Raw genomic sequence first — 17,545 nt, forward strand, 5'->3', positions numbered from 1 at the left:
TTCGTTTTTTAGAAAAAGGAAATATTACTTAACAATTGGGAATCATTACCTACCATATGGAGCATATACCATGTGATATTTGAAAAAGAACTATGGATTTGGGACTTGATGGCTGCAGAGAGCGTTGCTATGTGGCTCTTCCATACTTAAAAAAATTGTTTGACTTTTACCTCCCTTTCCACCGTAGTTCCCACCCATTCCATTCTAAAGAGATAGAAAGCTTGGCCTTAAAAAGGTCTACAGAAGGGGGGTCCAAAGTTTTTTTTTAAGGTTATCCCTCATTCAAAATAAATAAGTACAAAGAAAATGAAGTGAAGTTTCCAGTGAACCATGCGTTGCTAGTGTTCCAGCATTACCAGTGCCTAATTGCATATTGTATATGTCACTAGACACCACACTAGACACACATACTCTTGGAAGTGAGTACAGTATATACTCGAGTATAAGTCGACCCGAATATAAGAAGAGGTAAGTAATTTTACCACAGAAAACTGGGAAAACTTATTGACTCGAGTATAAGCTTAGGGTGGGAAATGCAGCAGCTGGTAGTGCCCCCAGTAGTAATCCCCCCTGGTAGTGCCCCCAGAAGTAATTCCCCCTGGTAGTGCCCCCAGAAGTAATTCCCCCTGGTATTGCGTAATTCCCACTGGTAGTGCCTGGTAGTGCCCCCAGAAGTAATTCCCCCTGGTAGTGCCTGGTAGTGCTCCCAGTAGTAATTCCCCATGGTAGTGCCCCCAGAAGTAATCCCCCCTGGTAGTGCCCCCAGAAGTAATCCCCCCTGGTAGTGCCCCCAGAAGTAATCCCCCCCTGGTAGTGCCCCCAGAAGTAATCCCCCCCTGGTAGTGCCCCCAGTAGTCCTAATAATAATAATAAAAAAAAAACCACTTACCTGAAACCCCGCACCTGGTCCCGCCGCTGTTATCAGCTCCTCCGGACGCTTTGCATTATGGGAGAGATATCGTCATGACGTCTCTCCCATTACCCACTGCGGGAGCCGGAAGATGGCTCCCACAGTGGGAGCAGCAGCAGCCGGTGAAAGTCTTACAGACTCTCATCGGCTGCTGATTACAACAAACACACAGCTGCCGGCTCCGGCGGCTGTGTGTTTGGCAGTGCCGGCTTCGGCGGCTGTGTGTTTGGCAGTGTGTAGTGCTGACCGAACTCTATCCGGTCAGCGCTACACATGCGGTGCAGCTGTGTCACAGAGACACAGTCTGCACCGCGGCCCGCATGGTACGCTACTCAGCTGCGTACCATGCGGGCATCACTCGAGTATAAGCTGAGGGGGTGCTTCTTCAGCACAAAAAATGTGCTGAAAAATTCGGCTTATAAACGGTATATAGAATGTATATTTTCTATCACTTAATTAATTTGTAAATGTAAGATATTTGTCCATATTCTAAGCCATATAGAACACACTGCATAATTCACTTAACATGAGTTCAAGGTGCCCTACTTTTTGCTTGAATTAAAATTCCACTTATACACTTAAATACAGTTCTGTATCACTGACATAGAAATATCCTTATTTTAAACAGGTCTACAAAAAAAAAATCAATGTTTTTTAAAATAGGTAATGTTCAAGTGTACTGGACCTGATTCAGAGATTACGTAAATGCGATATTTACGTAAATCTCCAATGTTTTTTGATCTGCGCAGGCACTCAGCATATGTGCAGATCGGGTCCTGCGACATTGGTCATAGGGCCCCAAAAGCTGCGGCATGATTGACATGTGGTGTGTCAGCCCCATTTACTCAGCTTGCCGAAGTCAGTGGCTGCAGCTTCATTGGCCCCGGCAGCATGATTTTGCTGGACATCCTGAGTAACCTGAAGGTTACTCAGATGTCTGATGGTCACACAGTTGATCCGATGGTTGTGTCTTTGGACGCACCAGCGGATCAGAGAAGCTGGCAGTGGACGTCTTATTACTTAAACCAAGAGAAATGCACAGCGCTAAATAATTGAGATTAACAGGTATAATCGCAGCAATAAAAAAAGAGGATATGTCAACCTAGAGAATAGTACACCAATAACGAGCAATCATTTATTCAGTTATTTATACTCTAAATGCATAAAAATGTTCAGAGATGTACAGAACAGCACAGGTGCTGCGTCTTTGTACGTAGAGGCTGTGCTAAAATATGCAAAAGCTGCAGGAGGCATCTTAAGTAATAAGACGCAAGAAAAGATAAATTAATTGTGCTGAAAATTCCCTCGTCGGAACATAGAGAACAGTACACCAATAACGAGCAATAATTTATTCAGTTATTAATACTCTAAATGCATAAAAATATATATAAAAAAACACCTGCAGCCGAAGACAACATCAACAATAGTCTTAAAGTAGCATAATTATTACACTTAATATCCTTAAATCAGAGCTGACCAGGCTCAATAAAAAGGAAAACACTGATAGGTAAAAGAGGAAGCCAGCCTGTAATTAAGGCAATGTATGGCGTAGCCTCCGGACTTAGCCGCTACAGGTGGCTTAGCCAGTAAATCAACTGAGGAGAAATCTCTTGCAGCAATAAGGTATCCTCCATTTGCACACGTGCCACCGCTATCTCCAGGGCCGTGGAGAGGTCATAGCTGGATACACGCTGGCTGTGTAATAGCAGATCCAGGATCACTGCAGCAAGATTAAGGTGAATTTACACACTGGTTAACCCGAAACATCTTGTGTGGCTGCCAGCCTGCTATTTGAGTAATCAGTGGATTTTTATAAAGTTGATACATTCATGAACTATCGGTTATGGTGGAAAATAGATACTGTATCACCAGTTGTCATTAAGTCCCCAGTGAATAAAATAAACTGTTCTAATTAACTGAGTTTGTGTGTGCCAGCTGGGTGCACAATAAACCGAAGTCCGGAGGCTACGCCATACATTGCCTTAATTACAGGCTGGCTTCCTCTTTTACCTATCAGTGTTTTCTTTTTTATTGAGCCTGATCAGCTCTGATTTAAGGATATAAAGTGTAATAATTATGCTACTTTAAGACCATTGTTGATGTTGTCTTAGGCTACAGGTGTTTTTTTTAATATATTTTTATGCATTTAGAGTATTAATAAAGGAATAAATTATTGCTCGTTATTGGTGTACTGTTCTCTATGTCCCGACGAGGGTATTTTCAGCACAATTAATTTATCTTTTCTTGCGTCTTATTACTTAAGATGCCTCCTGCAGCTTTTGCATATTTTAGCACAGCCTCTACGTACAAAGATGCAGCAACTGTGCTGTTCTGTACATCTCTGTATCAGCTCTAATGTCCCTGAAATAATTAATGGACATTAAAGTACATAAACAATAAGTTGTGTGTTGTTGACAATATAACCCCTTCACTGTGGAGGGCGAGTGGAGCTTGTAGTAAGACTGCGTAGAATGAACTCCACTCATCCTCTGCAGTGAGGGGCAAAATTAACTAACCGGTGCCCCACTGGTCCTAACGACTGGTGGGGACCTCCAGGAGCTGCCGGGTCCGTTTGGGAGGTGACGTTGGCCCACATCACTTTTGAAAAATAAAATAGAATGAAAATAAAGGGGTGGGGGGTATTTAAGTCCATCTAATTCCCCAACCCTGCCACCTAGAATGATGGGGTAACACTCATTTGAAAGAGGGGTGTTCCTTCTTTCAAATGGTGTACCCATATAGAAGCTAATGTATGGTGATCACACTGGTCACCAGGCATTCACCCCAAGTACAACAGAAAAATAAAGTAGTTCTGGCATGAGGGAAGATCTCCCCCAAACCTGGCTATATATAATTATGGTGCATCCATTTTAGATAAAAGGGTATCCCCTCTTTCAAATGTTAGGGCCCTTTAGTGTGTATTGCCTTGTGATTACTTGTGATTACCAGGCAATATTACCCCATGCTCAAAAAAAAACATACATTTTCTGTATATATGGGGTGAGGGCACTACTGTACGTTCGCTAACTGAGAGGGCACCCTTTTTTTTATTTTCAATTTCTTTATTTATAAACATAGTTGAGAGAATACAGCATTAAAAAATAATGAACAGACATATATCATGTACATTGTATTCATACTTGCCGACTTCTCAGAACTCCTCCCCTGGAGGAAATCCTGCAAACATCTTCGGGGGGCGGGACTGGACTGTAGACGTCATTAGGCCCCGCCCCACAACAGGAAAAGACCGCGATTTGCGGGTCCGTAAGGAGGGGGTGGAGCTATGCTGAAATTTGCGTCATTTTAGACCCACCCCTCTAGATGGACCCGTGAATTCCTAGTAAAATCTCCCCATCCTGCCCACTTCACTAGAAAGTGTGCGGGATGCGGGAGCTCTGCCTACTCTTTCGGGGGTGTGGGGGCTACCCGAAAAATTCGGAGGCTCCCGCGACTTTCGGGATTGTAGGCAAGCATGATGATATAGTAAATAAAGCATTAAACCCAGTAAAGAATGTGTACAACTTAATTATTATTCAACTATTAACTTTGAAGTATTAAATCAAAACCATTGGAACAATTATATTGTAACAGACAAATGAGTAATGAAATGGAAATGGGTAGTAGGGGAAATTAGAAGAGGGAAAAGAAAAAAAAAAAGGGAGGGGCAGCACACAATACACTACATGTCCAGTGAAGACCAGCTTCATTCCAGACCGGGCTACCGTCTGTGGTATGTATAGTATCAGGGATCCCAGGTTCCATGAACTTTCGTCAGTGTCACTTGGCAGAGCATTATATACTCCATAGATATCAAGTATCATATTTTATTAGTTAGGGCTTGCATTGACGGAACACTAGATTGTTTCCAGTTCAAAGCAGTCAACATATTAACCACGTTGTTAATGTGACCGCATAATTTAAGCTGTGACTTAGAGAAAGATCTGAGGGGTTTGCAAAGAAGCATGTGTAACGGATCCCTAGGGGGGAGGTACTGGTTTCTTTAGATACCAAAGATGTAACTTCTTCCCAGTATTTAGATATTAGTGGCCAATCCCTCAATACGTGTAGATAAGTGCCTATGTGACCACATTGTCTGTAACAAAAGTCCGAAGATCCTGGAAAGATGTGGTGTAGCCTCTCAGGTACCAAATACCAGCGCGAATACACTTTAAATTATTTTCTTTAAATTAGTATTAATGGAAAATTTAGCCACCCACTGCCTAGTATCCGCCAAATTATCATCTCCCAAGCAAATCCCCAGGTCCTGCTCCCAGGACAGCTCAAATGATTCTTCGAACTCCAGTGGCGAGTGGGCTAGTAGCGAATATAATATTGATATAGAACATTTGCAGCTCGGGTTGTAAAAACACTTCAAATGGAGTTCATCCCCACCATTACTAAGGACGAGGGCACCCATATTTTAAAGCTGGTTGTCCCACTTTCAAATTATGTGGCCCCCTTAGCAGCTATTGTCTGGTGATCAATATTGCCCAGCTCAACGGAAAAATAGTTTTCCAGAGATGGACTTTTAAAATAAAAATAATAAAAATTTTAATGCAAATAGCAAGCTCGAAATTCAAAAGTAAACACTGAAGACAAGCCAAAGTCGGCGTCTATAGATGATTGTACATGCTTAGGTCTTCTAACTTGTGAAATGATATCTAGTAATCTGTAACATGTGCAATCGTGGTGCACCATAAAATATTATCCATTTGTTTCTGCTAATATCGGAATCCCATTAGGTAATAAATGAGAACTAGTAAGCAAGAGAGCTAACTAGTACTCTGGTTCTCTTTGTAATAATATAGTTTATGTTTTTTTCTTATGTTTCTTTCAATAGAATTGATCGTAAGATGTCAACTGCACATACCAATTATAAGCTAGACGAGGCACAAGCAATAATGAGTGAACTACGAACAATACGACAAGCAATTTGCATGGGGGAGAAGGAAAGACGTGATCTTATGCAGGTATGAGCATTTATTCTCCTTTGTTTATACCACTAAATATATACCCTTTTTGAAAACTAACATGTAATGGTGTTTCCCCTTACCATAAATGAGGAAATGCTGTATTTAATCATTAAATAATGTAGTTATGGTATGTATTATCAGGGGAAAGAGACAAGCAACTGGTTCCGTGGCCATTTATCTACAAATGTCCATTAGTTACTTCTAGGACATTTCCTTGAACGGTCATAAAATCCTCTCTCTGCATACTCGCCTACCCTCCCAGAATGGCCGGAAAGCTTTACGAAAATCGAGTGGCGCTCCCGGTGGCTCTGAGTTTCCCGGAGGCTGGGGCCACCCGGTCGTGGTCACCCACTTCCCCAGTGAAGTAGTTGCACAGGTGGCCAATGATGCAATTCGCGTTGAATCGTGTCATCGTGGATCCGCCCTCGCTTCACAATGCCGGTAATTGTGGGGGCAGGGCTGCGATGTTGTGATTGTGTCATTGCGCCCCCAGCCCCGCCCACCTCCACTGAGTCTCCTGGAGGAAGCAGCCAAAAGGTCGGCAAGTATATCTTTCTGTCAGAATAATCCCAAGCAGGACAGAATTCAGTACACAGTTCTCTTTTAATCTTACTAATGGTCATCTATGGTTAAACAGTTTCCCTGCAGTGCAAATGTCGTGTTTTGGTGTCTTACTTCTGTTTCTGGGGCACTTGCACCTATTTCAGGGCCACTTTACAAAGTCACACTGACAGCAACTGTGGTGTGCAAAATGTAGCTCATTGTTATGGGAGGAGCAGAGAGGAGCCAGCTAGATGAAGGTACACACTGTGCCCTGTAGCATGCATGCTGGGGAAAATACTCAGATTTCAGTGCAATTCAAGGGGCAGAGATGGCAGCAGGAGCCCGTCCATGCAATGTGTTCGGAGTGAAGTGACCGCACTAGCATCTCTTCACTCCTCTAACGGACTCCTGCTCATGTGCTGTCTACTGACCACACATGTGCAGCAGCCATTGCCAGGGCAGGTTACAGAGGGACCCTCTGCCGGTAAATTTAGCGAAATGCAGCCCAAAGGCTAATACTATCTTCAGCCTGGTAAATCTGATCGCTTCCCCCTATGGGGTCTGCGGGTGCTGTCAGAAATGGAAGGTCTGACACTGAAAAGGGGATATCTGCTGCGGTGCCTTCATGGTACAATCGCAGGATACTTAATATCTGTGGTTGTTTTGCGGGAATTTGGCATTAGTAAAAGACACATTAGTGGCTAATGCTGAGTTGACTGCAAGTCGGCCATAATTACACCACAGTGCAACAGTGGATTTACTCTTCACTACTTTGTCAGTTACACCCTTCAGCTACAAATGGAGATGCCTGAGTCAGATTTGGGAATAGAATAAGATAGAGCAAGTAACTATGTACCTGGACAAAGCATGTTGCAATGCAAGGGGGGCAAATACATATATTGTTTTTACATGTGGGTTAAATACTGTCTGCATCTCCATGTAGCCCACAAATGCTGAACAGCTTTATTTTTACACTGCAATTTACATTTTAGTTTGGACACACCCCTCCTAAATCTAAATCTCTCTGCACATTGTACATCTGCCCCACCTGCAGTTCAGCATGGTTTTACCAAGATGCACAGTCATTTGCTCTTTCTATGCTCTATTCTCAACTCTGAATCAGGCCCTGAATTTCATGCGACTCAGCATCATCCATACTTGTGTGTGCTCAGCTTAGGTGCATGCACAGAGTGAAAAATTGCAACGCCCAACTCTGCATCAGCCTGCAAATGAGCATTCACACACCCAGGATGTCAGTACCGAAGTCCAAAACAGCACTGGACCTAAGGTGTCCCTTAGTTTGTGAACATGCCCATAGGCTAAGAGAGCATGAGGGCCACACGTGCAGGGGAGTGGTCATTTGTACAGGCATTAACGAGGTGTTAGGTGGAGTGAAAGGGTTCAGAAGTGTGGCGTTGGCACACATTGTTTAGGGTGTTTCCTTGCTAAGAAGAACATGGCCAGTTCCATCTTGTTGCGCACGATTTGTCTACACTTCTAATCTTATACTTCTAATGGGACTCATTCTGGTCCATCTGCATCTAGTACTCCAACCGCAGCCAAAAACTCTTCTTAGTTTTACAGAACATGTGTATTGTATCCTGGAGAATAGTTATATGTGGCCTGTAAATGTTTTTTTTATTATTATTATTTTTTATTATGTTTTAATACAGAAGTAATCATGATCAAGGTGATGATGACATGGGCTGCATTAAGTCACACTTACAACACGTCACATATAGAGCCACAATTTTAACAACTCTCACTGTTTTGTTTTGCTAGAATGGACCATTGCTAGTATTTGTGACTTTTGTCATAATAAATGAACAAGAATATTTGATCAATTCTCGTACTGAGTCTTCTTATACTATATTGGGCCACACAACAGCACTGTGGATTATGAAACATAGTTATCAGATTTCAATAATATGTTACATAATATTTAATTGTATAATTTGTCTATAAAGAGATATAGAGGAAAAACTGTGTGTAGATATGGCAGTGAACTAAATGTATTTTATTGTTAGCTTTAAATGGGGTGTTCTATACAGGTGTGTCAGTCATTGTACATTCCTGGAGACAGGTTGTGGAGAGATTACCTGCTATCAGAGCACAGTTCTGTATAATTTGGAGGGTTACATCAGTAACAAGTAGCCTATATGAAAGGCAGGTGTGGTGTGCCTCCTGTATACATTCATGGAACATGTTCTTAAGCATTTATGGAACATATTTGGGTGGGACTATTTAGAAGAAACAACTTGAGAGAGGCATTACCTATCAAGTTTGTATCTAGTTTGTAATACAGGTTGAGTCTCCGATATCCAAAATGCTTGGGACCAGGGGTATTTTGGATAACGGAATATTCCGTATTTTGGAATATTTGCATAATATCATGAAATATCTTGGGAATCGGACCCCAATATACACACAGAATGCTTTTATGTGTTATATACACCTTATACACACAGCCTGCAGGTAATTTTATACAATATTTTCAATAATTTTGTGGCTCAAACAAAGTTTGTGTACATACATAAAATTCAGTTATGTTTCATATATACCCTATACACACAGCCTGAAGGTAATTGTATACAATATTTTTAATAATTTGTGCCTTAGACAAAGTTGTGTACATTGAACCACCAAAAATCAAAAGTTTAATTATTTCAGTCAAGCCAAAAAAATTCCGTATTTTGGAATATTCCGTATTTCGGAATATTTGGATATGGGAGACTCAACCTGTATGTACATCTTACATATGCAAAATCATTAACTTGGCATTATCTTTATATAATACACAAATTATATGTGATGTAAATATATGGAAACATTGAGTTTTGATGTAATCGTTCAGTGAGTTCTGATGTCATCAATGAGTGTTCGTTAGAAAAATGTGTATTATATGGCATATACTTGCAAAGATATTATGGATATTAGAAGCCACCTCAGATTTTTTGACCTGTTACTTTAAAAAAAGATTCAATTTTTTTGTGGTTACCTTGCCCACAGTTAAATATTGATCACAGTTAGTGGTTGCCAACTATGGCATCTAAATAGTGTAAACAAGTGGTACATTATAAATCCCAGGATATACTGTATGTAACCAACAATCTTTGGGAACAAATAAATCTGCCATCAAAACACAATGAGCCTGATATTAAACCATATTGTGTAACAAAGTCAGAAATCTTTAATTTCATGATTTCATGGTAATTTCTTATTTTAGCTTCATGTAATGTTAGTAAGTGAAAGTGAATGTATTTGACAGCAAGTTATTGGGCCAGCTGTAACACAAAACACAGGTGTGTCTTTTTTATTTTGGCAAAATAATTCCTGTTTGGATTTTGTTATGAAGTCTTAAAGTTTGTTGGTTGAGGTAATCCTCATAGCGAGATGTGTATGCCAGTGGCGTAACTAGGGGGGGTCGGGCAGGGTGCGTGCCCTGGGCGCTGTGGGACCAGCGGCGCGGGGGGGGGCGCCGCGGGCCACGGTCCGGCCCACCCTAGTTAGCCACAAGTGTAGTGCCGACCGCAGTGATTGCGTCCGGCTCCTGCAGTGAGTAATGGGACTGACGTCATGACGTCTGTTCCATAATGCTGAGCTGGCGGGCGGCGGCGGGAGTGGCGTCGCGGACCGGAGCAGCAGCAGCAGCGTGGATTCAGGTAAGTATGTTTTTATATATATATACATATATATATTTTTTAACCTATCTGCAGAATGGGGGAGGGGGGTGGCTACTACTGGGAGGACCTCTACTGGGGGTGGGGGCACCATTATTGGGAGGACCTCTACTGCGGGGGGGCTACTACTGGGGGCACTTAATCGGGAGGGGGAACCTCTACTGGGCACTACTACTTGGGGGGCAACTACCACTGGGGGCATTATAAAAGGGGCCTTCTAGTAGAGGCACTGCACTCGGGGGACCACTACTGGGGGCAATAATAGGAAGGGCCACTACAGGGGGCACTGGATTGGGGGGATCACTACTGGGTGCCTGCATAAGGGGACCACTACTGGGAAAACTGCATGGGGGGGACTACTGCTGGGGGCACTATATAATGGGCACTGAATAGGGGGGGGACTACTACTGGGGGCACCATATAAAGGGCACTGCATAAGGGGATACCGCTACTGGGCACACTGCATTGTGGGGTTGCTACTGGGGGCACTGCATAAGGGGGAACACTACATGGGGCACTGCATTTGGGGGGACCACTACTGGGGATACTGTATAAGGGGCACTACTATGGGCCTGCATAAGACGGACCACAACTCCATACTGGGGGTACTGTATAAGGGGTACTACTAGGGTTAAGGTGCATATGGATAGGAATGTTCAGTGTGAAAATAAAGGGGTGTGTCATGTTGACACGCCCCCTTTTTAAGTGACCACGCCCATTTTTCCGCCGCGCACGCACATCGGGGGGGTGGGCTCCCTTTTCAAATTTGCCCTGGGCTCCAAATACCCTAGTTACGCCACTGGTGTATGCAGTAGGTATCATTTTCCTTTTAAAACATTTCTGTTACATGGAGTATGAGGATTGCTTCTATATCTGACCCTTAAGGCTGCTTAGCACTAGAGTGTGATCCTCTGTGTCAAAGTCCTTTACAATGTTTGTGAATATTGCAGGTCACCTGCTCCATACTACTTATTGCAGATTGTTCGTAAGGTTGTTACTGTGGAATGGTTTAGGTGGAAACGAGATTGAAGTTGATGGAGAAAACTTTATTGTTGTTGATTTTTTTTTTTTTTTTAATAAAATAGAAGTTGTTGATTTTCCTTCTTTCTTTTATAATAACAGACAGTAACGAGATATGTATATAGCTTGGAACAGTACATTTAAGGTTACAGATGACTCTAGGGGGTATATTTACTAAAGTGAGAGTTTTTAGTAGTGGAGATGTTGTCCATAGCAACCAATCAGATTATACTTAACATTTAACTAGCACCTTCTAGCGGATAATAGTTAGAATCTGATCGGTTGCTATGGGCAACATCTCCACTTCTAAAAACCTGCACTTTAGTAAATTTACTAAAGTTTTCATGGCATGGAAATTTGACCAGATAACATTCTTATTTATTATTCATTTAGTAACATTTATTGATACAGTGCCAGCACATTTGCAGTGATTTACAATTAGAGACTTAAGCTGCATACACACGCTACGATATCTATGAACGATATGAACGATAACGATATCGTTCAACGATATATCGTTCATATCGTTCATCTTTATGCAGTGAACGACCAACGATGCGCGTTTCCGCATGAACGATAACGATATCTATGATCGTCCATACTTGCAGGCCTACTTACATGATATTGTCAACTTTGCCTGCTCAGAGATGTGGCAGGATGACTTCACTGAAAGATATCTTTCATGTCGTTGGTGGTACAGATCGTACCGTGTGTATGCAGCTTTAAGTGGATCTAATGCAGAGTTGGACGCAATTTGCCTCTAAGCGGAAATATAAACTGCCATAGAAAACAAAATAAGCATTTTGTTACCTATGCATAGTTGGCTGCAAAAGCAAGAACTATGAGGTGCAGATGCATTTCACTGTGAATAAGTAGGTACCCAAATGCAAATCAGATGCAAACATAAAATGTTTTAAAGACCACACTATTAAACCTATGGGCAGCCTTCCCCTTCCCAAACAGAGCAGGAAACATGTTTTATTTAGTAAAATTAAATGTTCAGTAAGCTGTAATCCTGCTTTTAGGTCGCAGCTGCAGTATTTTGACTACATTTGCATAATTGGGTGTGTCTTAAATGCGTTTGGCGAATCTGACATGGCCAATGACTGCCATTATCATCAGCTCTCAACTTGCACTAGGGATTGATTACCCGCAAATCATCTCCCACTATGCGGGTGCATTTTTCAGTGGCCATCCTGGGCCCATTTTTTGTTGACACACCCTTACTGGCCTTTGGCCACATCTGCATGCCCCCTCCAACCCCCATCCCAGCCCCCTTGGTGCAATGGTAAATGAGTTACCAGGGCAAACACACATCTCAATAAAAGACGCATGAAGAAAGAGCAGTTTGCAGACAAAAAAGACCTCAACTTGCGTTAAAGTCCATCTCTGAATGAGCTCCAGTGTAAGCAGTACTTCATATCGACAAAAAGACAAACTAGTAAGAGGACCCTGCCTCCAAGCTTACAGTATATAGGAAAATAGGTTGATATTATAACAACCTATTTTCCTATACAGTGTAAGCTTGCACGCATACATAAGTGCTACATATTTCATACTGGTAAAGTTAGATTGCAATGGGAAAAATTGCTTTGGGAGTAAATTTGCTTTTGGGAGTGATTTAACAATGTTAGTTTGTGAGTCAAATGGTTATTTAAGTTTGGAAAGAGAATACATGTAGATTTTGTGTGAACCACGTTAAAGGAAGGTGATTGGATACAATAACCTAGGAAGAGTAAGAGGCTGTTTTTGAATTTGGTGAGCTTGTCTGAGTACTAGAAAATTGGAGGCTTGCTGTACTACTGTAGGGAGAATATTTCACAGAGTGGCGCAGCCTGAAAAACATCCTGTAACATAAATTTGTAGCAATTAATGAGAGGCGCAGATTTTTCACAGAATTGAAGAATGGAGTTAAGGGGTTAGTTGTAAGCAAGTAAAGAGTTGTATGTTAGTGCAGTTCAGTTTGTGGCATTGTATGTTATACCCCTTTCAGATATACAACCTGGGAAATTTCCTGCTCAGACCCGGGAATTTCTCCAGTGCAAAATCCCGGGTATTTGGTCGAGACCCCCCTTTCACACTACAGCTTATAGCCGGGAAATTCCCGGGTAGACCCCTTTCAGACAAGAGCAGGGTTTTTCAGAGTTTTGTCATTATAAAAGTGGACGTTATGCTGGCACACATTAATGAGGTCATGCAAAGGTGGGGATGTGGTATAAGGGGACTGGGAGTTATTGTTATTGAATATTTGAAAGGTTCAAAAAAATCTTTTTTCTACTTCAGGGTCCATAGGGGGTCCACAGGGTTGACCTTGGGGTATAGCTGGATCTGGATCCATGGGCACCACGCAGTTAAAGCTTTGCTGCTCCCAGGATGCACTTGGGTCCGTCCTCCTCTATACCCCGCCCCGGCCACAGGCACCTCAGTTTTAGTTGGTGCCCGGCCGGAGTCGGGTCACCCTGCGCAGTGGGGCTGCATAAGCAGCCCCTAAGCTTTATTCTTTATTTAAAAAAAAAAAAAAGAAGAAGATTTTATTATTTTATTTTTACTGTCTTCAGAGCGGCAGCATCAGACTGTCCATCTGGACGTCTATGCTGCCGCTCCAACAGCCCCGCTGGCGCTGCGACGCCGGTACTGATCCGGGGATCGCAGCGGGACCCCGGAGTCAGTGCTAGCGTGGCTCCGGGACCACCCAAGGACTGCTGCCGGACTGAAGGGGCCAGGTAAGCCGCGTGCAGCGCTGTCAGCGCTGCACGCGGGGAAAATGCAGTCTTCATGCCGCCGGTCTCTGGGGACAGACCGGCGGCGCTAGTAGCGGCAGCGGGCTCCCCCTCTTCAGGAATACCCCGCGTGTCCGCTGGCCCCCGGGGTGTAAGTACCGGCGGGGAACCGGCTTCCCCGGGGGTTTAGTACTAGCAGGGGAGGCAGCCTTCCCTGCTTCAGCGCTCCTCCCCTCAGCCCAGCGCGCCTTCTCTCGTGTGTGCTGGCGTCGCTGGGCTGTTTTCACTCGGCCACTCCTCCTCAGAGCTCTCCGGCGGCCATCTTCCTCAGGCAGCAACGCAGAGCTCCCAGGCAGGCTTCCAGTGGACCAGTCCCCCTGCGTACCTCTCCCCTGATCAGGACAGCGTACACAGCGCTATAGCCCTCCCAGACACTGAATCTGGGAGGTTGATTGTAGCTGAAGGTGCAGTGAGTATATCTTCCTGCATGGTATGTGACTTTTTGCTAGTGCTGCTGTCTGTGCTTATTTTCTACTTACTGTCAGCTTTTTACCTATCCCTTTCCTTCTCCTACGGCCCGCAGGTGCGTGGGGGAGGGGTGTTCTTTCTGTGTACCTCACTTATATAAATCTACGTATTTGTGAGGTCCGTCACATACTGCGGTGTGCTCCTCAGTACCATATTGTGGGCTGTTTGGGTTGCATACTTGGGAGTGCGTGGGTGTTATACGCCTTACCTCGTTTCGGTGAGACACTTTTTTTGCAAAAAAGTTTGTGTCATGTCTGATGAGGGGAATGAGCGCTCCGAGGCTCCTGTGTTGTTTTCCTGCCGACGCTGTTCGGCAGGGGTTGACGGGGCAGAATTGTCTGAGGACGGTCTGTGCGGGCGGTGCCAGTTGGTACCTGGACCCTCTAAACCCCCGGTGGCGCAGGATCCTCCGTGGGCAATGTTTACGCAAGTGCTGGTGTCAATCGCGGACCGACTTGCGGTCCCGACTGCGGCCCCTTCTAGGGCGTTGCCCCAGCCTACCATGCCCCGTTCCCCGGGGGTGACTCGTCTGGTGCAGTCTCCTCCCGGGTCTCAGACTGTGGGTCCTTATGCGGGTTTGCCGGTATACGTGCAAACCCCCACGGTGCCGCAGCAGTCGATGGTACCTTTTCAGGGGTATCCTCAGGCAGTACCCCCGCCTTGGGTGGACGTCCTCTCCAGCTCTGTTCAGAGTCTGGCGGCTTCGTCATCGGCTTTTCAACATATGTTGCACAGTGATTTGCCCCCACGGGCGTCCAAGTGTTCCGTTCCGGCTTCACTGGCGGCTCAGTTCACGGACACGGACGTGTCTTCGGATGACGGGGAGATCCATGAAGACTCTGACTCGGATGCCGGGGCCCAAGAGATGGAGGCTAAGTCTTCCATTAATGTGCCGGCATTGGTTAGGGCGGTGCGGGCCATCCTTCACATTGAGGAGGATGTGCCCGCCCCCAGGTCAAAATACCCAAATTTTAAAAAGGCCAAGGTAGCTTCGACGGTTTTTCCCCTGTCCGATCAATTGACGGATCATATGGCAGGGGCCTGGCAGTTGCCCAGCAAGAGGTTCCAACCGCAGAAGCGGTTGGCTTCGAACTATCCGTTTCCGGAGGCTCATTGCAGGAAGTGGGAAACTCCTCCAGCGGTGGATTCCCACGTTACCCGCTTAATTAAAAGCGCTACGCTGCCTTTGCCGTCGATCTCCTCCCTGAAGGATCCCACGGACAGGAAGGTGGAGACTTGTTTGAAGTCTATCTACTCTCTCTCGGGGGCGGTGGCCCGTCCGTCCATGGCCATCTCTTGGGTGGCTAAGGCCATCGAGAGCTGGGCCAATGCTTTGGAGGATACCTTTCCGGAAGATGCTCCGGAGATCCAGAGAGCGTTGATAGGTCAAATGAGGGATGCAGTTTCCTACATTGGGGAAGCATCGTTAGACGCAAGCCTGCTAACCTCTCGGGTGTCGGCTGCAGCTGTGTCGGCGCGTCGGTCCTTGTGGCTGAGGTCTTGGAGAGCTGACGCTGACTCCAAAAAGGGACTGGAGGCCTTACCTTTTAATGGGGAGTTGCTTTTTGGTCCAGACTTGGACAAAATTGTGGACACTCTGGCTAAGTCTAAATCAGCCTTCCTCCCTTCGGCTTCTGCTCCTACCAAGATACGGAGCTCTGCTTTTCGGTCCTTTCGGGTTCAGGGCAAGGCAAAAGGTCAGTCCTTCCCGAGGCAGTCGACGACCAAGGCCGCTTCTAAGCCCAAGAAGCAGCCCTGGAGTGCCAGGCGCCCTTCTTCCAAGCAGGAAGATAAACCTTCTGCCTGATGGGACGGGCCTCCCTCTGGGGGACCCCAGAGTGGGAGGCCGACTTCTTCTATTTGCCCAGTGCTGGCACAATACCACCACGGATGCCTGGGTTCGAGAAGTGGTCTCCCAGGGGTACGCCCTGTCTTTTCGACACAGACCGCCCCACCAGTTTTTCTGCACGAGTCCTTCTCAGGATACGACGAAGTCTTTACAGATTCAGGAAGCTATAGAGTCCTTGCTGACAGCAGGGGTCATTGTTCCCGTTCCTCAATTACAACGAGGGACGGGGTTCTATTCTTCTCTGTTTCTGGTGCGGAAACCCAATGGTTCTCATCGCCCTATCCTCAACTTGAAGTCTCTGAACAAATTCCTCAGAGTTCCCAAGTTCAGGATGGAAACGTTACGTTCCATCATTCTGGCGATGGAACCGGGGGATTACATGGTGTCCCTGGATATCCAGGACGCCTACCTCCATGTTCCGATAGCACCTTCGCACCAGCGGTATCTGAGGTTCGCTATCCTTCAACACCATTACCAGTTCCGGGCGCTACCCTTTGGTCTCTCCACGGCACCGAGGGTGTTCACGAAGATTATGGCGGTCATGGCCGCACATCTTCGGAACCAGAATGTACGGCTGCTACCGTATCTGGACGACCTCCTGTTGCTGGCGAGTTCCCCGGAGGTACTGCTTCATCATCTCCACTTGACGGTCGCTTGCCTGCAAGCGCACGGGTGGCTGATAAATTGGAAAAAGTCCTCCCTGATTCCATCTCAGCGGATGGTTCATTTGGGAGCCCTGCTGGATTCTCGGCAGCAAAGGATCTTCCTGACCCCGGAGAAGGTCTCCTCCCTGCAGCTGAGGATACACAGTTGCCTGAGCAGTTGCCGCCTGTCGGTCCATTCGGCTATGAGGGTTTTGGGCTCCATGGTGTCAACATTCGACATGGTGGAATTTGCCCAGTTCCATTCCCGGCCTCTGCAGGGGCTGATTCTATCAGAATGGAACGGGTTACCTCACCGGATCCGCTCTCAGTTGCTGGTGTTGTCCCCGGAGGTTCGGCAGTCTTTGGCTTGGCTATGATTCAGACAGCTCATCTGGTCGAGGGGTGTCCCTTTTGGATCCCGGACTGGGTCCTGCTCACGACGGATGCCAGTCTTCGGGGTTGGGGGGCAGTGACCGGCTCGTTGTCACTTCAGGGTCGTTGGTCGGCGGAAGAGGCTCTTCTTCCCATCAACATTCTGGAACTGCGGGCGGTTTATCGGGCCCTGCAGACGTCCGGTCCCGCTCTTTACGGACGGCCGGTTCAGGTGCAGTCCGACAACGCCACCACGGTGGCGTATATCAACCACCAAGGAGGAACTCGAAGTCGGGCAGCAATGTC

The 17,545-nt window shown here is 45.5% G+C and overlaps 1 protein-coding gene across 4 annotated transcripts in view; it reads left to right on the forward strand.

The window, feature by feature from the left end:
- WWC3 (WWC family member 3) overlaps nt 1-17,545 on the forward strand; it is a 231,472-nt gene that overhangs the window by 134,479 nt on the left and 79,448 nt on the right. For all 4 annotated transcript variants that reach the window (XM_088451663.1, XM_088451664.1, XM_088451665.1 and 1 more), the window contains exon 6: nt 5,751-5,880. In XM_088451663.1, coding sequence (XP_088307789.1) covers nt 5,751-5,880 — 130 coding nt within the window. The remainder of the gene's footprint in view (nt 1-5,750; nt 5,881-17,545) is intronic.

The sequence above is a fragment of the Taudactylus pleione genome, unplaced genomic scaffold (genome assembly GCF_031769625.1).
Source record: "Taudactylus pleione unplaced genomic scaffold, aTauple2 ptg000026l, whole genome shotgun sequence".
In the NCBI taxonomy this organism is placed as follows: domain Eukaryota; kingdom Metazoa; phylum Chordata; class Amphibia; order Anura; family Myobatrachidae; genus Taudactylus; species Taudactylus pleione.